Source organism: Pelodiscus sinensis, chromosome 7 (genome assembly GCF_052426305.1).
Source record: "Pelodiscus sinensis isolate ZL-2025 chromosome 7, ASM5242630v1, whole genome shotgun sequence".
Classification (NCBI taxonomy): domain Eukaryota; kingdom Metazoa; phylum Chordata; order Testudines; family Trionychidae; genus Pelodiscus; species Pelodiscus sinensis.
This window is the reverse complement of record NC_143058.1, coordinates 29,380,125-29,402,066: the sequence shown is the minus strand read 5'-3', so window position 1 is coordinate 29,402,066 and position 21,942 is coordinate 29,380,125. Positions and strand designations below refer to the sequence as shown.

Sequence of the window (21,942 nt, the reverse complement as noted above, 5' to 3'; positions counted from 1 at the left end):
AAAGGATGCTCATCAAGTGGGAGACAGGGCCTGCCTTACAGTAACTGCCAGAGCTAGGGTTGCCTGGTGTTGGGTTTTGAACCAGACAGTCCAGTATTGGAGTTTTCTGTTCAGAAAACAAATGGAGAACATATAAATGTCCAGTATTTCCTAAGTCAGATGTAATGTAGATTGTGATGTGATAGCAAGTGTGTGGGGTATTTTTGTTGAACCCACCTGGCAACCCTCGAAAAGAGTCAGAGACGTGGCCATAAAAAGGCAGCCGCCCAATGCCTGTCAGGGAGAACAGCGGCTGCCTGCCCCTGGGGCTGTGTTCCCGAGGCAGCGCGCCGGGCGAGGCTCCCTGCAGCTGGGCGGAGAGCGGAGCTCCCAGCGGGCCGGGGGAGGGAAGCCACCGCCCACGGGCGGGGGAAGCTGACGGCGGAGAGCCCCGCCCGGTGGCGCGCTCAGGCTGGGCTGCCTCCCCCGCCACGTGATTGCCAGGCACTGGAGCCCAGCTGCGGTCGCTAGTGCTGCTGCCTGCCCGCTGGCGACTCCACCGGCTCGGGGGCTACAGTGCGCCGGGGGACCCGACCCACACCCAGCAGCGCTGGCCTCGCCGCCGGCCCCTGCCCCTGTAAGTGCAGCCTCGTTCTGCAGGGTGGGCTCGCTGCTCCGCGCCGTAGCCGCCCCCCTGCTCCTGAAACGAAACTGATAGTGAGCGATGGGAGCCGGGCCCGGGCGGGTCGGCTTTGCCGGCCCCTGCAAAGCGGGCAGCGCCTGCCTCGTTGTATGGGGGGTTCTTTAAAGAGCTGGGTCTTCACGGGCCGCTGTAGAGTCCCTGCACCGGCGCTTAGGGCCGGGAAGGACACGAGTGCCAACTTGACGCTGGCGTCCTGAGCAGGCCGAGCGCTGGGTGTGATGTCTCTTAAAAACCCCACCTCTTGGTTATGTACAGTGCACAGAACACAAGCGATGCTAAATGATCGCCGGTAGCACAGGCGTGTAAGGGAGCAGCTCTCTACCGACCTCGGGCACCAAGGTTTTCAAGAGTTAGGAGTAACAGGAATCATTTGCCCTTGGGATAAATGGCCATTTAGGCAGCGTTTTGTTTTGCTATATAGAGTTTACTGTTTTGTAAAGTGCAAATACCCGTTTTCTTCAATATAAACTACTTTGTTTGTGTGCTTGACAATTATTTTGTATGTTGTATTACATATAGAGTAGATTTTTGTGAGGATAACATTATTTTTTTTTAAATGGCATTCACAGTGCTTTCCAAGCAGAAGTAGTGGTGCTAACTTGTGATTTTATTGCCAGGCATGCAAAAGTTGATATTTTACTTTAAGGCCTCCTTCCCAACTAGAGAAAAATGTATAAGAGCAGTGCTTTTTTTGTGATGGTACTGCCCGGTACACAGTACCAGCACCTCCAGTCAGAGCTCAACAACTTTTCTCTTGAGCTATGTCCATATTGGCAAGATTTTACGCAAATACTTTTAACGCAAGAGTTTTTGCATTAAAGTATTTGCGCAAGAGAGTGTCTACACTGGCATGTGCCTATGCGCAAGAGATGTGCTTTTGCGCAAAAGCATCTGTGCCAGTGTAGACGCTCTCTGGCGCAAGAAAGCTCCAATGGCCATTTTAGCCATCGGGGTTTTTTGCGCAAAAAATTAATGTTGCCTGTCTACACTGGCCTCTTGTGCCAGAACAGTTGCACAAGAGGGCTTATTCCTGAGCGGAAGCGTCAAAGTGTTTGCACAAGAAGCACTGATTTTGTACATTAGAACGTCAGTGTTCTTGTGCAAGTACTAGCAGTTAGTGTAGTCAGGCAGCATGTTTTTGCGCAAAAGTGGCCGCTTTGGCACAAAATCATGCCAATGTAGACACAGCTTTGGAGTACCAGCACTTTTTTTTAAAAACAAAAAAAGCACTGCATAAGAGTATCTATTGGCTTTCATCAAAGTACCACCAGAAGAAGCAGTGCAACTTTTTAGCTCTCATGGTTGTAGAGCAGGGGTTCATAATCATCATCACAACCATGGGCTCAATGCCCGTTGATGTCTTATGCCTTCCTCACCATTTCCTTCCATCTTACCCTGTCCAGTGTGGAGTGGCTTAGTTTCTGTAGATTCGCTCCGCACCAATCTACTATATCATCTACCCATTCTCTGTGGGGTCTGCCTCTCCTATTCGGGCCATCCATTATGCCAAATACCAGGGTCTTAACCTTTCACTTGTCATTCATTCTGCAGATATGCCCAAAAGAGCAGGGGTTGGCAACCGTGTAGAAGTGGCATGCCCCAGTGGCGTGCCACCACTCTCCCCGGGGGGTAGGATGGGATCTCCAGTGCACGCCCTGCTTGGTCTCCTGCCCTGGACTCCCAGGCAGGGGGACGCTGCATAGCTCCCATGTCCTGCCTCCCCAGAGCATTGGGAAGGTAGGGTGGATAAGGCAGCATGTGTGTTGCTTTGGGGAGGGGAGGAGCAATATGCATGCACTTCCCTGCAAGCTGGATCCTGTGTGGAGCCTTGGGGCTTTCCCCCTCCTCACAGGAAGCTGGTGCTCGCTCCAGTCTTGTGGGAGGTGTTACACAGGATAGCCAGCTTGGGCTTCCTGTTAACTGGTCAGGGAGAGCGATGAGGAGCCCGCTCATCATGCGTGCTACTGAAAATCATCTTGTGTACCACTTATTGCATACATGCCATACATTGTCAACCTCTGTTGTAGAGAAAAGCTTGAAAATGCTTGAATGCCAGAGATCACATAAAACTAACCATTTTTAGGGGAAAAAATCCCATACTTTGAAAATCTGCCTTCTGATTTTTGGGACATTTAGGGTTGGCAATACTGTAGAAGTGAAGGTGTAAGTTACTGTGTTTGATTTGTGCCAGAATAAATGTTTACCCTCGAGGAGTAAAAAATAATGCCACCCTGATCCTGCATTACTCACATATATAAAATTGAACAAGTGCGTAAGTGTTGAAAGATAAGGGGACAATTTCTGAAAAATGTTGTAGCTCCTGCCTTAACTTGTCCTGACATCACATGCGCAGAGGTGGATCTTTGTGCTTATATGGCAATGTAAATGCCTGTATTCAGTATTATGTGGCAAGTATTATGTGGAATTCTGATCCTAATTGGGGCACCTAATTGCTACTGTAATACAAATAAGAATTCCATGCATGGACCAAATTTCCAATAGTTAGTTTGAAGTTTTATTAATTTCTTCAAGATTAAATCAGATTTCAGTGTACAGGCAGTCCCCGACTTACGCGGATCCGACTTATGTCGGATCCGCAGTTACGAACGGGGCTTGCCCCGGAGGACACGGACTGCGGGACCTCGCGATCCTGCCGCCTGTGTACTCCGGGGCTTTCTCTGTGTCTCCCTGGTCTGCAGACCAGGAAGACGCGGAGCAAAGCCGCGGAGGGGCTTGGGCAGCGGGGCAGCCCAGGCGCGCCTGGGCTGCCCCGCTGCCTGAGCCCCTCCGCGGCTTTGCAAAGCCTCGGGGAAGCCGGCAGCGGGACAGCCCAGGCGCGCCTGGGCTGCCCCGCTGCCCGAGCCCCCCCGCGGCTTTGCAAAGCCTCGAGGAAGCTGGCAGCGGGACAGCCCAGATGCCCCGCGGCTGTCCCGCTGCTGGCGTCCTCAGAGGCTTTGCTCCCCGTCTCCCTGGTCTGCTGGTCTCCAGCAGACCAGGGAGACGGGGAGCAAAGCCGCGGAGGACCCAGGTGGCGGGACCGCGGTTCGTCTCGGTCCACCGCCCGCGTCTTCCTGGTCTGCTAGGGTGGGGGGGGGCACAGCTAGTACGGCCTCCCTCCCCCCAGCAGACTAGGCTTTTCTCCGGACGCCTGTGGCAGAGCAGCTGGGGTGCTGCCGGTTGGTCCCGCAGCGCCGCTCTGGGCGCTACTGGAGCACTCCAGCTGCTCTGCCCCAGGCGTCCCCAAGTCAGCTGCTGCTGAAACTGACCAGTGCTGACTACAGGAAGCCCGAGGCAGAGTTGCTCTGCCCCGGGCTTCTTGGAATCAGCTGCTGATCAGTTTCAGCAGCAGCTGACTTGGGGACGCTTGGGGTTCTTAAGTTGATTCTGTATGTAAGTCGGAACTGGCGGTCAGTTTCAGCAGTGGCTGAATCTGGATGCCAGTTCCGACTTACATACAGATTCACTTAAGAACAAACCTACAGTCCCTATCTTGTACGTAACCCGGGGACTGCCTGTACACGTGAGATGTGCAGATTAAGTCCCAGTACTGCAAAGATTTATGCACATCTTAGTTTTATCCATACTGCACAAATTAACGTTTGTTTAACTGTTTTCAGTATCAGAGCCTTAAGTTGTGCACTGTACAAATCTTGGCATGTCTTGGTTTCAGATTATTACATTATCCTGGATATTTTATATATGAAAGTGGTGTGTTATTCTGTTTCCTCAGGGCTTAATGGATTTAACAAGTCAACCATGTTCCTTAAAAGATGATACTACTGTAAGTATTTTGTGTTGTGCCATCCTGTAAGAATCTGTATTTGTAAAGGAAATCTCGGAATGAAGATATTTAGCTGATGCTCAAAGATATTTTCCAGTAAAAGGCATCGTTTTTCCTGAACAGGTCTGAATTATAGCCTGTATCTCCTTTTTCTCATCCCATTAGTCACCTCTCTCCATTCTGAAAATTGACCATTTTTGTTTCTTATCTTTTAAGTAGTTATCAGTCCATGAGAAGACCTTCCCATTAATTCCATGACAACTTATTTTACTTAAGAGACTTTGGCTACTTAAGAGACTTGTCAAAGATTTTCTGGAAATCCAAGTATACTATATCCATATCTAAGGAAGGATAGAAGGGAGAACAGCAAAAGAGACAATGGATTTCTGGAAGGCGGATTTTGGTAAGCTCAGAGAGCTGATAGGTAAGGTCCCATGGGAATCGAGACTGAGAGGAAAAACAACTGAGGTGCATTAGCAGTTTTTCAAAGGGACATTGTTAAGGGCCCAAAAGCAAGCTATTCCGATGTGTCGGAAAGATAGAAAATATGGCAAAAGACCGCTTTGGCTTAACCACGAGATCTTGAATGATCTAAAAATAAAAAAGGAGTCATATAAACAATGGAAAGTAGGACAAATTACAAAGGATGAATATAGGCAAACAGCACAGGAATGCAGAGGCAAGATTAGAAAGGCAAAGGCACAAAATGAGCTCAAACTAGCTACGGGAATAAAGGGAAACAAGAAGATGTTTTATAAATACATTAGAAGCAAGAGGAAGACCAAGGAGAGGGTAGGCCCACTGGTCAGTGAAGAGGGAGAAACAATAACAGGAAACTTGGAAATGGCAGAGATGCTCAATGACTTCTTTGTTTTGGTCTTTACCGAGAAGTCTATAGGAATGCCTAACATAGTGAATGCTAGTGGAAAGGGGGTAATTTTAGAAGGTAAAATAAAAAAAGAAATTAAAAATCACCTAGAAAAGTTAGATGCCTCAGTTAAGGGCCTGATGAAATGCATCCTAGAATACTCAAGGAGCTAATAGAGGAGGTATCTGAGCCCTTAGCTATCATCTTTGGAAAATCATGGGAGACAGGAGAGATTCCAGAAGACTGGAAAAGGGCAAACATAGTGCCCATCTATAAAAAGGGAAATAAGAACAACCCAGGAAACTACAGACCAGTTAGTTTAACTTCTGTGCCAGGGAAGATAATGGAGCTAGTAATTAAGGAAATCATCTTTAAACACTTGGAAAGTGGCAAGGTGATAGGGAACAGCCAGCATGGATTTGTAAAGAACAAATCATGTCAAATCAATCTGATAGCTTTCTTTAATAGGATAACGAGTTTTGTGGATAAGGGAGAAGCAGTGGATGTGGTATACTTAGACTTTAGTAAGGTGTTTGATACGGTCTCGCATGATATTCTTATCAATAAACTAGGTAAAAACAACTTAGATGGGGCTACTATAAGGTGGGTGCATAACTGGCTGGATAACCATACTCAGAGAGTAGTTATTAATGGTTCACAATCCTGCTGGAAAGGCATAACAAGTGGGGTTCCGCAGGGGTCTGTTTTGAGACCGGCTCTGTTCAATATCTTCATCAACGATTTAGATATTGGTATAGAAAGTACGCATATTAAGTTTGCAGATGATACCAAGCTGGGAGGGATTGTGACTAATCTGGAGGATAACTGACCTGGACAAATTGGAGAAATGGTCTGAGATAAATAGGATGAAGTTTAATAAAGATAAATGCAAAGTGCCCCACTTAGGAAGGAACAATCAGTTTCACACATACAGAATGGGAAGCGACTGTCTGGGAAGGAGTACGGCAGAAAGAGATCTAGGGGTTATAGTGGACCACAAGTTAAATATGTCAGCAGTGTGATGCTATTGCAAAGAAAGCAAACATGATTTTAGGATGTATTAACAGGTGTGTTGTGAGAGAGACACAAGCAGTCATTCCTCCGCTCTACTCTGCACTGGTTAGGCCTCAATTGGAGTATTGTGTCCAGTTCTGGGCACTGCATTTCAAGAAAGATGTGGAAAAATTGGAAAGGGTCCAGAGAAGAGCAACGAGAATGATTAAAGGTCTAGAGAATATGACCTATGAGGGAAGGCTGAAGGAACTGGGTTTATTTAGTTTAGAAAAGAGAAGATTGAGGGGGGACATGATAGCAGTTTTCAGATATCTTAAAAGGGTGTCATAAGGAGGAGGGAAAAAACGTGTTCATCTTGGCCTCTGAGGATAGAACAAGAAGCAATGGGCTTAAACTGCAGCAAGGGAGATTTAGGTTAGACATTAGGAAAAAGTTCCTAACTGTTAGGGTTGTCAAACACTGGAATAAATTGCCCAGGGAGGTTGTGGAATCCCCATCTCTGGAGATATTTAAGAGTAGGTTAGATAAATGTCTATCAGGGATGGTCTAGACAGTATTTGGTCCTGCCATGAGGGCAGGGGACTGGACTCGATGACCTCTCGAGGTCCCTTCCAGTCCTAGTATTCTATGATTCTATCCATTGGATTCCCCTTGTTTACATGCTTGTTGATTCCCTCAAAGAATTCTAGTAGATTAGTAAGGAATGATTTCCCTTTACAGAAACCATGTTGACTTTTCCCCAACAAATTAGTTATATTCTAGCTACAGAAGATGGTTTAAAAGATAAGTTACAAACCACAGTTAGTAATTCCACATTTTCACATTTGAGTTCTAACTCCCATGACTTATGGAAGTGAAAGAGTAAAATTGAGAAACTCATTGTTTATAGAGCATCTGTTATACTCCTGCATGAAAATACTGAGAATATCCAATTCAAAAACTGCATGACTATCAGATTTGCCTAATCAGCTTTTTCTCTCCATCACCCATCTGGATTGTTAGATTTGCTGAGAAGCAGCAAAAGGGTCTCAGTCAAGAACTGGACTATCATTTACATTGATAACTACAGTGGCAAAATATTTCAGACTTTTAAAAAGTGTTATTCTTTTCATTTTACTCAGTATAGTTTAAACACAAATGGTATGATTTGGACAGATAATGATTTAATAAGTGAATTAAGTCTTTCTAACATGACCCATCTGGTGATATTATAGAGTGAAAAATAGTATTGTGCATTCCTGTCTTTCTAGAATATGAAAGATACCAACCATTCTGGCACACAGATAGATGAGGTTAACAATCTTAAAGAAGAACTAGAAAAATCAAAGGTGCGTATGAACTGTGAAGTTTTCACTTAAGTCAGCACCATGGATGTGTCCAAAAGAAAAAAAAATGGCGAAAGATTGCTTTTAAACTGATTTTACAATGTTTTGTTTGTTCTAGTAAAAACATACTAAAGTGACTGTTGTTTTCAATATCAAGGAAAGACTTGAAAAAGCTCAAAAAGAAAAAGATGAGCTCCTTCTTTTGAAACTAAGTGCTGATGAAGAGAGAAAGAAGGCAGAAGATGAGCTGAGAAAGCTAATGGATTCGGAAGAAGAGCTATGTAAAGAAAGCATAATAAACAAGGAAAATCAAGAGGTAATAAGAGAATTTACCATAGCGGTTAATATTTGGAGATGACCTGTAGATGTGTTTCTAGTAGGTTGTAATACTTTTCCCTTTCAATGCAAACAGCTCCATCAGATCTATATTTTATAGCACCAAACTATTTAGCATATCACTTTATAAAAAACATTCAGAAGTTACACAATTACAAAAATCTTGCTGTGATTATTTGAAAGAATGCAGGCAAAGCTAAGATGTTCTATGTCACAAGTAGAAAGTGATGACTAATAAAATTAACCTTACCTGGTCCAAAGTTCCCATTGACTTCACAATGTTACAATTTGCTAAAGTCCACATTGGGTTGAGTTGGATACTTCAAATTACAAAAATAACACTTTTTTAACTTTTTAATAACACTTCTTATAAAAGCGTACAGTATCTGGGAGAATTAGTGATTTCAACATAACTGTAGAGAGCTTGCAACTTGAAAAAGCTTGCAACTAGCATAGTTGCACAAAGACACAAAAGTTTACTTACCGAAGATGGCAAAGTTATCCTCTGCTTCCTTTTAGAATTAGTAATTGTCCTTGGGTATCTGATCTAGGCATTTGGAACACTAGTTGTAGGAAGTGAACTCTTCCTAGACTGTCAGTGGCTGATAGTTATGGCTTATCTGGGACCTAGCTCATTGGGAAGAGAGAGAGAGTTGAAACAAAGTTTTAGATTTCATCTCTGAGCTGTAGCTAAGAGATTATTACCTCAATATCCTAAGGTATTTTAATAGTGGTTTTGAGTAGATGATGTTCAAGCCAATAAATTGAAGGATTTAATTTATTTTGCTAGTATGTTAGTTTACTGAGAACTTCAAACATAGTAGAATTTAATTAGCCATACACATGAAATTCAAGCTCCCTGTCTTCATGTTTATGGCTCTACATTCTACATCTCTGTTATTTATGTTTCTGTCAGTCCTCTTACTTCACTGTGCCCTTTGTCTTTTTTCTACTCTCAGCTTTATGCTTCTAACTTATTGCCACACGTGGAACACCCTCCCCTCATCCCACAGCTTCTGCCTCTTTCCAGTCCCTCCTTAAAACCTACCATTTCAAACAATCATTTCTTTCATTAATAATCTATATCCTCTCTGCATTGTCATCATTCTGTGTTTTATCTTATTTGGAGCCTAATCCTGAAAACACTATTCGCATGTAAGTAACTTGATATGCGTATGTATTCCCAGCCAAAGTCAATGGGATTATTCATGCGTAAAGTCACTTAGATGCACAAGCATTTGCAAAATCAGGCTCTGAAGCCCACATCCTTTGCTGTACTCATTCTGCTCTTAGGAATGTTCTCTAGAGCTACTGTGGCTCTCTGATCAAGGATAAGTAGATTTAAAGTCAGAAAGTACCATTATGATCACCTCGTCTGATTTGCACAACACTGGTCGTAGACCCCTTACCCTATAATTTCTACATTAAATCTATAACGTCTGTTTTCACCATCCCCAGCAATCTGGGAACTGATCTAAATTCCATGAGCTGATAATAGCTCTGAGGGAGTCACCAACTAATTTGGGATAGCTGGAACTCATCACTTCTTCCATGCCCCTTTAATAATCCTGATATGCTCCCTATGATGGGGACCACAGGACAGCTCGCATGGAAGTTGGTTACATTGGCTGTATATACACACACATAATTTCTCTACACCTAGGAAGTCCCCAGCTGTGCGGAAATGCAGCTGGTTTCTGCTTCTTTTATACTTCTTGGCTGTGTCTAGACTGGCCACTTTTTCCGGAAAAGCAGATGCTTTTCCGGAAAAACTTACCAGCTGTCTACACTGGCTGCTTGAATTTCCGGAAAAGCACTGACGATCTCATGTAAGATCGTCAGTGATTTTCCGGAAATACTATGCTGCTCCCATTCGGACAAAAGTCTTTTTCTGAAAGACTTTTGCGCAAAAGGGCCAGTGTAGACAGCACAGTACTGTTTTCCGCAAAAAAGCCCAGATCGCGAAAATGGCGATTGGGGCTTTTTTGTGGAAAAGCGTGTCTAGATTGGCCACGGACGCTTTTCCAGAAAAAGTGCTTTTCCTGCCAATCTAGACACGCTTTTCCGAAAATGCTTTTAACGGAAAACTTTTCCATTAAAAGCATTTCCGGAAAATCATGCCAGTGTAGACGTAGCCCTTGAGTGGCATAAAGGGAATGGAGTGGGTCAGGAGTTGGCCCTCTATTTGGAAGGACTTCAGGGTAGAGAATACAGATTATCTAGGATCTCATCTTTCACATGAATAATACATACAATTAATTTCACGTGTAAAATTGTTCACATATCTGAGCAAGGCTGTTCACATGTGTAAATTCCATTTCTGTACATGAAATTTTAGGGCCTAACATTAAAGTGCAGCTTAAGTTTATGGTGGTATATAAATGTTTCTGAAATCTTACTTTTCTTATTTAAATTGAATGGAGTATTCCTTGGAAAGTAATTTGTACCATTGCTTTAAACTATCTCAGTAACATTCATACAGTTAATTGCTTGTTATTTTTAGCAAAAGATTAAAAACAAATTCATTTTCCGATTTCTCATATCTACAGCTTTTTACTGTAGCCCAGACTTTGACTCTACATGTTGTTATGCATTATTAAATTGTTTTTGTAACCTGCAGAGAAATCTTAATGTAGTGAAGCAACAAAATATTGAGCTGCAAAGAGAGATTCAGAAGCTCAAAGATGACCTTGCAGCAAAGAGTTTAAAGCTTTCACAGGAGTTTCGGGTAATTGTTATTTGAAATATTTATAATGCAGCTTTTAAATGGACATATTTTACTTCTTCATTTCTAAACTCTATGGCTACGTCTACACTGGCCCCTTTTCCGGAAGGGGCATGTAAATTTCACCAGTTGTCGTAGGGAAATCCGCTGGGGATTTAAATATCCCCCGCGGCATTTAAATAAAAATGTCCGCCGCTTTTTTCCGGCTTTTAAAAAAGCCGGAAAAGAGCGTCTACACTGGCCCCGATCCTCCGGAAAAAGTGCCCTTCAAAGTAGGAATAAGACCCTCCGGAAAAGGGCACTTTTTCCGGAGGATCGGGGCCAGTGTAGACGCTCTTTTCCGGCTTTTTTAAAAGCCGGAAAAAAGCGGCGGACATTTTTATTTAAATGCCGCGGGGGATATTTAAATCCCCCGCGGATTTCCCTACGACGACTGGTGAAATTTACATGCCCCTTCCGGAAAAGGGGCCAGTGTAGACGAGCCCTATGAGCCAGATTATCATCTTTTGTAAATCTGTGTAGCTCCATTGACTTCAGTATGCAATTTAGCTATTGCTTTTCCTTCTCATTCTCTATCTCACAAAGTTAATAAATGTATTTGACAGTGAGGGGAAAAATGGACATGTGAAAATGGAAGATACAAGAAACTTGAATTGCTAGATCAGGACATGTTTAGAAGAAAAGAAAAAAGTGTATACAATTTTCGTGTGTTCATATTTGGTCTCTGTCAGAAAGGAGATTTGTCCATTATAGAAAAAAAAAGTTATGTTTGCTATAGCTATTTTTCCCAAATTGCATGTAGCCCAACTTTGATCTAACTTTAGCAGTACAAATTATTTAAATCAAGGGAGTTATATTGGCATAGTATGGATGAGAGTTCAGAATCTTTTGGCTACACTGCTGCAAATGTTATGAAGCACTTTTAACATTCATCTTTATTTTGCTAATTTAGAAAAAATGAGGCAATTTTAGCAGGCCTCCTATTACTAAAGAGCAAAGTCAATTTAGCACTACAAACGGTAACCATCAACTGTTTTGTGATATCTGCTCATGTAAATTTTTTCAGTTGCTAATTAAATTATTTAAACTTTGACATTTCCTGTCTTGGTTCTACAATATTAGATTAAAAGAGTGATACCTAAAAAGAAAATGAAGTTTACTGGGATGGAAAATGCTGAGAATGATGATGCATTTTTGAATACGTGCTGCCTTTTCCACATAGCTGCAAAAATTCCATTCAGATTGCAGCAAAGACAAGCTCTTCTCGCTTTTGAAGAGGAGGATGGTATGGTCCATATTTTAAATATGTAATGTGTTTCACTTTAACAATGAGGAGTATGGGGTTCAACAACAATTTCTTTAATCACCAAAAGGGGTTACTAGTCTGGGTTTCTGGGACTGGAGGGGGAACTTGCTTACAGTGAGTTTCTGGGACTGGAGGGGAATCTGGCTCTCAGCCTAAAGGCAAACATTTTCATGGTATCACAAATAAAGTTAAAGAGAATAATAAGATAGTCAGTTAAAAACTCTCACTTTCTCTGCGTTCAGGGCTCAAGCCTGCACTCACTCTGATGGTTGCACAGTTAAACAAGTGTACCCTGTAAGGGCAGAATTGTCAGCATCAGCTCTAGTCCAGTTAAACTCCGCTGATGTGTTCACTGAATACCAACAGTCTACCTTCAATATATAGATCCTACGTCACAGAGGGATGAGGCCTGATCTACACCCCATAGATATCAATGCAAGTCTTTCTCTAGACTTTGGTGGGCTTTGGATCCGTCAGTGTTACATTTTACAACATTAATATACAGACTTATAGTCAATATTAGTAAATGCATGCTAGTTAATATAGGACATTGTTCCCCTATATCAGCCTCCTCTATACGTAGCTGTGTCCATTAAAATGCAGGAAACTTAGTTGATCCAGATTTAAATTAGAACAGTTTATTTGCAAGCTAGTAAATAACATTTAACATAAAGCAAGAGCTTGCCTCATTTGATAAGAAACATTTTGATTTCAGCTAAGAGCTAATTATTAGTACCAGTTAGCCATAGTATTGTATATAGGTATAACATCTTTCATATTGATCATAAAACACTTTACTAGTGAGGCATATTACACAGAGTAGTGAGATTTTTAAAAAGTATTCAGCTGTTCAAGCAGAGCATCCATACTACCAAGCCCGTTATTATGAAATAAGGGGCTGCTTTCCTTGGGGAATTAGCTTATTTTGAAATAACTTATTTTGAAGTAACTCCCAAAATAACTATTTCAAAATAATATCCTACTGGAGACATGGCCTTAGATGCAGACATATGCCTTGTCGGATTCTCACTCCCATTTATTTCACTTTTAGTGATGCTAAAAGATTTTTGGCTAAGTGCACTAGGAAATATTTTTAATTAGTGTAAGACTATCCGAAAACCTTTTTATTTTCCCTTGCAGTTGCCCAGAAACTGATAAGAAGAGGTAAACATACTGTGAGCCTGGATGATGAAAAGATAGATTTGAAAGCAATGCCCATAACATTAGAAACGGGAGTCACATTTGAGGTAATTGACAAATCATTATGGAAACTTTTGAGATAATTCAAGAATATGTTCACTTCTATCTTCAAAAACCGAAACACAAAGTAAATAAAATTTATTTTTTGTTAGCTCCACGTAACAATTTCGGGAGAGAAGATCAATGTTTCTGAAATACCAGATGAACCAATACCTGATGCCTGGATAAGAGACAAGTTAGAACTGAATTTCTACAAATCCAAACAAGGGGGAGGAGAAGTAAAAAATGTGAGCTACGACAGAAAGTCTCATACTGCCATTATAACATTCCTTGGACCCGGAGGTATTTTATGTAACATCCTGCTAGCTAACGTTATGGGGCCACTCATCTATATTGTTTTTCCACTGCAAGAACTACACAGACTTCAGCTGAATTCTTCCTTTTCTATTTCACTATAAATGAGAAGACTCAAACCCCATAGTTGTCTAAACACAACTGGCTGTGTCTACACTGGGCCACTTATTCCGAAAAATCAGCCGCTTTTCCAGAATAAGCTGCGAGCTGTCTACACTGGCCCTTGAATTTCCAGAAAAGCAATGATGCTCTACTGTACAAAATCAGCCGCTATTCCGGAAAAACTATTCTGCTCCCACTCGGGCATAAGTCCTTATTCCGGAACACTGTTCCGGAAAAGGGCCAGTGTAGACAGCCCAGTAGTCTTTTCCGGAAAAAAGCCCCGATCGCGAAAATGGTGATCGGGGCTCTTTTCCGGAAAAGCGCGTCTACATTGGCCACAGACGCTTTTCTGGAAAAAGGGTTTTTCCGGAAAAGCAGCCTGCCAATGTAGATGTTCCTTTTCCGGAAAAACTGAAAACGGAATAGTATTCCGTTTTAAGCATTTCCGGAAATTCATGCCAGTGTAGACACAGCCAACTGTGTTTAATCACATGCCTTTGGATCAATGTGAATTCATATAAAGCTTGTAAGCTTTGACATTTGACCCCTTATGTAGCAATATTCAAAACTTATTCTTCTGCCTTTGCATTACTGGGCTTCATTTTACTGGAAAGCGAAAATATACTTGTTGTGTTATGCCATTGAAAGTTGCCTGTATTCCTACCTCATGTAAATGGGTGCAACTCCACTTAAAATCAGTGAATCTGCTTTCATTTACATCAACTGTAGATTTGGTCCACAAACTTTAGGGGCAGTTAATTAGCATATCTTTTGTCATGAATGCCAATTTGTAAATAGTAAACTTTTAAAAAATGCATTTAGTTTCTAACTATATATTAAAAGGGTTCATCTTGTTTCTGATGTGCTTACAAAATATACCTTAAAGTGTATTAATTCTATTTCCCACTTTTGAATTATTTGTTTTAGTTGCTGACAATTTTGTGAGACGTACAACGTATCCTTTCTGCATCAGTGAAAAATGCTTTATGCTTACTATTTCCCCAGTCATAGAAAAGCACTTGGAAAAATTTCAGGTAAACTGATCTTATTGAAGCTACATCATAAAACAGCAAACAGTCTGTGGCTTGTGAACAGAATCCTCTCCTCAGATTAAGAGAGGCAGGAAAACTGCTATAGTTTTCAGAGCTGCTGATTGTTCCTCATTTTAGATGGGTATATACAAGAACTTGCTGGTGAATTCACATTGCTGTAGATCTACCATCCTGGCCTTGGGATTCTCTGGGGCCCAGGAAATCCTGTCAAGCTGTGTGCTTTACAGATTGTGGAACGCGCTCATTCCTTGCAGAATGTGCTCTTAGCCTGCTGAATATCTTATGGCCTACTATATGAGGGTTGTAATTCACACAGAAGTTACATGCAAATGCTTTTTGATCATATGTTACAGCAGTAACCATGTATAGTGTCAATGCTACAGTCAGAGCAGAAATAAGGTTCCATCAGGTGTTATGTCTTATTTGTTCCTAATTTTACACACGATTGATTAATCAGTGTCCCTATAATAAAAGCACCACTAAATCTAGCACTAATTAAACCTCTGTTTGCCTGTTCTGTGGCCAGGTGTATTACACCAACATTCCAGTACCAACATTTCTAAATACTACTAAAAGCACCCACAAAAGCTTTTACAAACAGTAAATCCTCTCTGAAAATCCCCACAGTTTAAGTACATAAATGTAAGCTGGTTTTCTCTCCATAAAAGTTTTATCCATCCATCTGCATGGTCAGAAATGATTTCTCTGTCCATATTTGCATATGAATTCCAGTGTGTACTTGGTGCACTTTAGCCCAGATGCAAATATGCAGGTGGAATTGTGTGGCTTGGTAGTGAAGTTAATAAGGAATCACATACCAGGTGTGTATGTGGCCTAGGAATATTAAATATTGGTTAATTTACTAGTTGAATAACCATGAATTTTTTTGGTTAGTTGACTATTCTGTAGTCCCCAGAGGTGGTGCTAGCAGCCACTGTATCAGAGGCAGTAGTGCAGAGTGCCAGGCAGAAGTTGTTCCAAGAAGGGAGCCAGTTTAAAAATCAGCTCCCCTTCTGGGCCAGCTGCTCGTTGCCCAGTGCTGCTGTCTCTGATGAAGAGGCAGCAGCCCCTCTCCAAAGGGGGGGCCTAAGCTCCTGGACTTGGTGTGAGCCAGAAGTGAGCCAGCTCACCTGGCTCCTAATAGACTTTAAATGCAGAGTCACAGCAGGGATAGGTTCTGGACCCAGCGGGAGCCAGAACTGAGCCAGGCTGCTGTCCAGCATGCAAAAAATTTACTGGCAAGGGTGGGGGGAGGGAAATGCATGTAGTCTATAGCATTAACCTATAAGCTTTTTGTTTTTTGGTTAATCGACAACAATATTACATCCCTAAAGTGGCCATGCTCTTATTTCTACCCAGGAAGTACTTATTTGTTTAACACAGTCAGCCTCCCAGAAGCATTTGCTGTCTACATCTTCGTTTCCCAAATTCTCATGCTACTGTGATGGAGGGTTTATCGAACCATAGTCACTGTAGCTTTCATCTCTAGAAATACATTTGTGTAACTAAATCAGTGACTAGAGAGCTTTGTTGAGTATGAACTGGTATATCGGCACTGATTTACATGGAGTTATGTTGATTTATACCAGCTGAGAACCTGTCTCGCTATGTTTCAATAAAGAGTTTAGAACACATGCATTAAAGAGGCCACATCCTGCTCCGGCTGAAGTCAGTAGCCTGAAATACAAATGTCCCACTGATTTTAGTAGTAGACCAACACTATAGTAGAAATCCTAAAATGAGAGAGAAGCTTGTAGCAATATCTGCACACTAATACTTTAACTGTGCAATCTCCCAACTCTTTAAACTGAACATACAATAGCTGACATAGTGTAATGTGTTTTTTTTTCCTCCCAAACACCAGGTATTTTCTGGGATTTCCAAGAGGACCATACTGCTGTCAGGAACCCACAAGGTTGAGGAGGATGAGGAGAGCATACAGGATATGATTGAAATTCACTTTCAGAAGCCTAGCAATGATGGTGGGGAAATTGAGAACATCAAATATGTAGCAACAGGAACCAAACTAGCTTACTTTGAAGAAGATACGGAGAATGTGGCATGAAATATTGTGGCTGGAGCTTCCACTTAGCCCAGTGTGGCAAAGTTGGATGGAAGAATGTTGCACTTTGTCTTTTTAAATATATGTACTTTTTAATCTTCAGAATTTACACTTGCAGAGACGAACTGCCTTTCCTTCCCTTTGCATAATGATGAGACTCAAGGGGTAGGTCTACACAGCATTTAAACACCTGCAGCAGGCTTGGGTCAACTGATTCAAGCTCACGTGACTTGGGCTGCAAGGCTGTAAAACTGCAGTGTAAATGTTCAGTCTCAGGTTGGAGCCCTGTGACTCTGCAGGGTGGGATGGCCCCAATGACTGAAAAGCTTCACTGCAATTTTACAATCCTGCAGCCTGAGGCAGTTGACCCAGCCTAGCCTCAAGTGCTTAACGTCTGTGTAGACATACTTTTATGGTATCAAGCACAGTGATATGAAACTCTTTTGTTCTGGCTTGTAGAGGTTCCTTGTAAAATTCAACAAATTTCACAAAACAAAGATCTGGGTGCAAAAAAGCTCATCTGAAATCTTAGTTTGCCTAACTGTGGGTCTGCCAAATCCCTAATCCCACAGCAACACCTGAAACTTGATGAAAGTTGCTTCTCGCAAATCAGATCTGAGTTTCAGATTGATAATAAACTCCAAAACTTGATAGTTTTTTTCCTAGTTGAGGTTTTTATTAGGAAAGCTTTACAAACTATTCAAAAGTGATTTCAAAATGTATATGATTTTTTTTAAAGTAGGACTCAAATCTTGATTAGGTGTATGAGTGCTATACCACAATGCAAGCAACTGAAAATTCTGTAGTTTCCTAAGATTGCATCAGAATATATACAAAATAACAACAATGATGCATGGTTTTCCAGTGTGCCAATCAGAAGGGGAGAGTGCAAAATGGCTTGTTTACTGAGCTAAGCTGTGCCTTTAAGAAACAGCTCACAGCTGGTAGCAAATGCCTTGGAGGTAATCTGTACTGCTGTTGGCACCTCTTCCAGGACCTAAGGCAACACCTACTGAACTCTTTAGTGGGCAGGAGGGGAGGGGATAGGGGACCTATGGACCATGGCTTGTCTTGATCTGGCCTGCAAGGCTCAGATCTCCCCTCCCCTCCTGCAGTGGGGGCACCATTGCTGGAACACAAGCACCAGCTCACTGCTGCTGTGGGGGAGCCCTGAGCCTCATGGACCTGATCAAGACCAGCCATGAACTGGAGGCAGCCAGCAGGCTCTGCCTGCTGCAGGGAAGTGGTCCCTGCAGGCACTGCCCCCCCCGCCACTCCCATGGACTGGGAATCACAGTCACTGCCCCCCGCCACTCCCATGGACTGGGAATCACAGTCACTGCCCCCCGCCACTCCCATGGACTGGGAATCACAGTCACTGCCCCCCGCCACTCCCATGGACTGGGAATCACAGTCCATGGGAGTGGCAGGAAACAGTGTCCGCAGGGAGTGCTTCCTTTCAGTGCTTAGAGCTGCACAAAGGTACCTGTGCCTCCCACCCAGCTGCGCCGGGTGCATGCTCCAATCCTCTGCCCCCTGCTGTGGAGACTCCAGTCCCCTATCTGCTCCTGCACACTCCCTTCCTTTCAGATCTCCCCCATGGCCCATTCCTGCCCCATCCCTCCCGTCCAGATCTTGCACCCTCAGCCCAGCCCGCTCTTGCACCCTACCCAGAACCCAAACCTCTACCCGTAGCAGCCCCTCCCATACACTGAGCCCCTCATTTTTGGCTCCATCCCAGAACCTGGGGGCCCCACAAAATCTACTACCCTAGCCGCACAGAAGAGAGAATTCAGTGCTGGGGATAAGGCTTGAGCTGCAGCACCTCGCCCCTCACCCTGCCATAGGGCTGGGACCTTGAGGGGAATGAGAGGAGTGGTTTTTTTTCCCCCCTGCTTCTCAATTGGGGGCCACATTTGTGAGGGTTTTTTTTTTCTCCTTAATTGGAGGCCAAGTCAGTGAAGAGGTGTGGGATTTTTTTTTTGTTTTTCTTTTTTCTTCTCACGTGTGTGCAGCCCTAGACTGATTTTTCTATAGGTTAGTAGCCCCCCAACCTAAAAAAGGTTCCCCATCCCTGTTTTAGTGAGTTGGTATCAGGTCTCTCTCTAAGGGTGATGTATTATTTATAAGAGGTCTTTTTCTTGACTATTTGTATCTATAGTTATGCTATTCCTCTATTCTACTCATTATTTTGCCTAATTTAAAAGCACACAGATACTATCTAAGAACTCAGGTGTCTCTTAATTTTGTAAAAGAGATTATTTTGTAAGTATTCCGGAGCAATCATCTGGTTACATACCTCTTATCTGAAGATTTTATTGTGTGTGACCACAGCCATAGTCCTCTTTCAGAGGACAGCAGTATATGACTGGATATGACCAATTGGAAAAGAGGCATATAGGGACCGGGGGCAGTACCAGAGACAAAAGGCAGAATTTGTTGTCTTTATTCACATCTCAAATTATATTAAGAGTTCTTTGAACCAAAATGGGCTTGTAAAGGGAGGGAGTCTCTTTTCTTCTCAAGAGCAGCTTTCTTGCCTCTCTGCCTTTTACATACTCCACCCTTGTGGGGTGAAAGTGATTTGGTAGTCTGCCATGTGGCAGCAGAAATCTTCTAATGTCACTTAGCAGGGAGGGAGGGGTTCATGTGCATATCATTTATATGAATGACCTTACTATACAAACATGATTTATTATAGCTCATGTAGGAAGACACTGAAAAATACAGACTGACTGTAGCTATTTTATACAAAATGTCAGATTTAGATTACTACCACATTTTGTTAAGGCTATGTATACAGAAAACAATCAAGTACTGTCAGTTGTTTTCCTTTTGCTTAGGACAAAGGAAAGAAAGTTGCATGATTACAGCTCCTCTATTTGGAAAAAGCTTTCATTAATTACACTATTTATTCTTTTCATGTTTATGTAAACACATATGAAACTGCAATAAGGGGGAGAATTATATACTTTCCAATTAGTTTTAAAATGTCTTAATATCATCAGCAGATTCTCTAAACTGCAAAAAAGTGTATGAAGATCAACAATGTAAACCCTAACTCATCAAATGGTATGTAAAATAAAGGTTTAAATGGAAATTCTGACAAGTTTAATAGTGGGGCTAGAGAACAGATTCAGATAAATAACTCAAAGTAAAAAAATCAAGGTCTTAAGTAATACATATTAACAGATATGTTAATCTCAGTTTTATATTTAATTTATTGATTATCCAGTTTAAAAGTGTAAAGTAATAATTTTGTTTACAAAAAACATGACTTTTCAGAAAAAGTACATTTTGATCTCTCAATTAGATGAGAGATTACCACCCTTGTTACTGGACTCCTAATAGAAATAACCCATGGTCATTGCTTGGAATGTAACCTGATGAGCTGAGATATAACTGAACCCATCTTTTCTGCCACCCTAGGCATCCTTTAACCCAGAGCTACTCAACTTTGGAAGCCCTGGGGGCCACACTGATACTCACAGCACATGCCGAGGGCTGCAACTTAAGTGTGGTTGCATATATATAAGAAGCTTTGAGATCTATGGATGAAAAGCATTATATAAGAGCTATGCAGTCTTATTTCTTTAAAAAATTGTTTTGTCATTCTATACCATAAAAGGAACAGAGGAGGAGGAATCTACAAGAAATCTCATGTGCAGTTGCCAAAGGTCCTGCCACTTTGGAAGCCCTTAATCTCCTTCCATGGGGGGCTTTTCCAGTGCACCCATCATTATAGTGCCTATAGGCTTGTCTATACATGGAAGCTACAGCAAAATATGGGCAGGTCTTGGCTGTTGCAGTAAGATGACCTAAGTTATACAAGTCCAGTTACATAAATAATGTAGCTGGAGTTGACTTACCTCAGGTCACATTATTGCAGTTGTGCTCCATCAACTTTACCCGGGATGAGAAGAGTAAAGTGAGTACATGGGTTGATTGGAGAGCAATCTTCACTACACCTGCTTAATTGACTGCTAGTGTATCGATCTCCACTCTGTGGATCCTATCTGTAGAGTAGATGTCACCTAAACTAGGATGTGAATTAAAAGCACCAGTGGATTAAACTAAACAGCAACAATATTTTGAGTGTAGAACAGGATTTTCTCCAGGAACTCATGTACAATTGCTATTGAAGAATTGTTGTTGAAGGATTTCTCCATGTAGCAAACCCTGAGTGCTAAAGATTTTATTTTAAGGCCTTGTCTGCACTATGAGATTAGGTCAAATTTATTAAGGTTGATTTTTTTTCGCATCTGATTTCGTAAAATCGAAGGTGCGTGTCTCCACCATGCACAAGTTTGACATAGTTCAACATAACGCGTCTCTACTGGGGTGGCTACCGTCAACTTTGCTTTGACAGCTATGCACTGTGGGTGGCTGTCCATAGTTCCTGCCACCCTCTTGCATTCTGGGGTACGCTCCCAGTGCCTGATGGGACAAAGACAGTGCAGTGGGTGGTTCTGGGTACATGTAATCAGTGTCCTACAATGCATTTATCACCTCCCCTCCTCCCCCCGCCCACTGCTTGAAAGCAATGGCAAAAAAAATTTCTGCTCCCTTTCCCTCCCCCCGCCCCCGGTTATCTGTGCAGAGGCCATAGCAGGGTAAGCATGGACCCCATTCAGCTACAAAGTGCTATGGTAATCCCTGCAAACACATTGCACCTTATGCTACGGTACGTCCAGAGCCTAGTCAGGAGCCGCTGGAGTAAGGAAGAATGTGAGGAAGCTAGAACACAGAATTTTATTAAACAAGTAGAGTAATCAGCCAATGCTGGCAGCAGTTGATCCTTTTGATATAGTGGAACACCAGTTGTGGTGCCACAAGACAGACTAGTGGGATTGCATAGTTATGCAGTTATCCATTATCAGTGGATGTAAAGTTTTTGTATTCATAACACCACTTTCATGGAAGTTTGTGAATTGCTTTCCCCACCACCCTGAAGTGCAGCACTACCAGAATGACATCTGCTCTGACATTTGAGAAACAAGTGGCAATAACCCTGGGGAAGCTTGTAATGCCAGACTGCTCCTGGTCAGATGGCAATCAATTTGGAGTGGGTAAATCTACAGTGGTGGCTGCTGTGATCCAAGCAGCTGTGGAAGCAGGTTTCCTTCCACACAGCC

General features: G+C 42.4%; 1 protein-coding gene across 1 annotated transcript; it reads left to right on the top strand.

The window, feature by feature from the left end:
* Positions 1-309: 309 nt before the first annotated feature.
* NMI (N-myc and STAT interactor) lies at positions 310-17,458 on the top strand. The gene is made up of 10 exons (XM_006125638.5): positions 310-616; positions 4,413-4,463; positions 7,596-7,673; positions 7,828-7,986; positions 10,627-10,734; positions 11,854-12,016; positions 13,178-13,284; positions 13,390-13,579; positions 14,621-14,727; positions 16,610-17,458. The coding sequence occupies exons 2-10, from the start codon at positions 4,419-4,421 to the stop codon at positions 16,808-16,810; spliced, it is 1,158 nt and encodes a 385-aa protein (XP_006125700.1). The 5' UTR covers positions 310-616; positions 4,413-4,418; the 3' UTR covers positions 16,811-17,458.
* The last annotated feature ends 4,484 nt before the right edge of the window (positions 17,459-21,942 follow it).

Excerpts from the sequence above, each read along its gene's own strand:
- NMI (XM_006125638.5), top strand. The coding sequence starts at position 4,419 with ATGGATTTAACAAGTCAACCATGTTCCTTAAAAGATGATACTACT. Across the intron at positions 13,285-13,389 it reads AAACGGGAGTCACATTTGAG|CTCCACGTAACAATTTCGGG; the intron begins GTAATTGACAAA and ends ATTTTTTGTTAG. Across the intron at positions 13,580-14,620 it reads AACATTCCTTGGACCCGGAG|TTGCTGACAATTTTGTGAGA; the intron begins GTATTTTATGTA and ends TATTTGTTTTAG.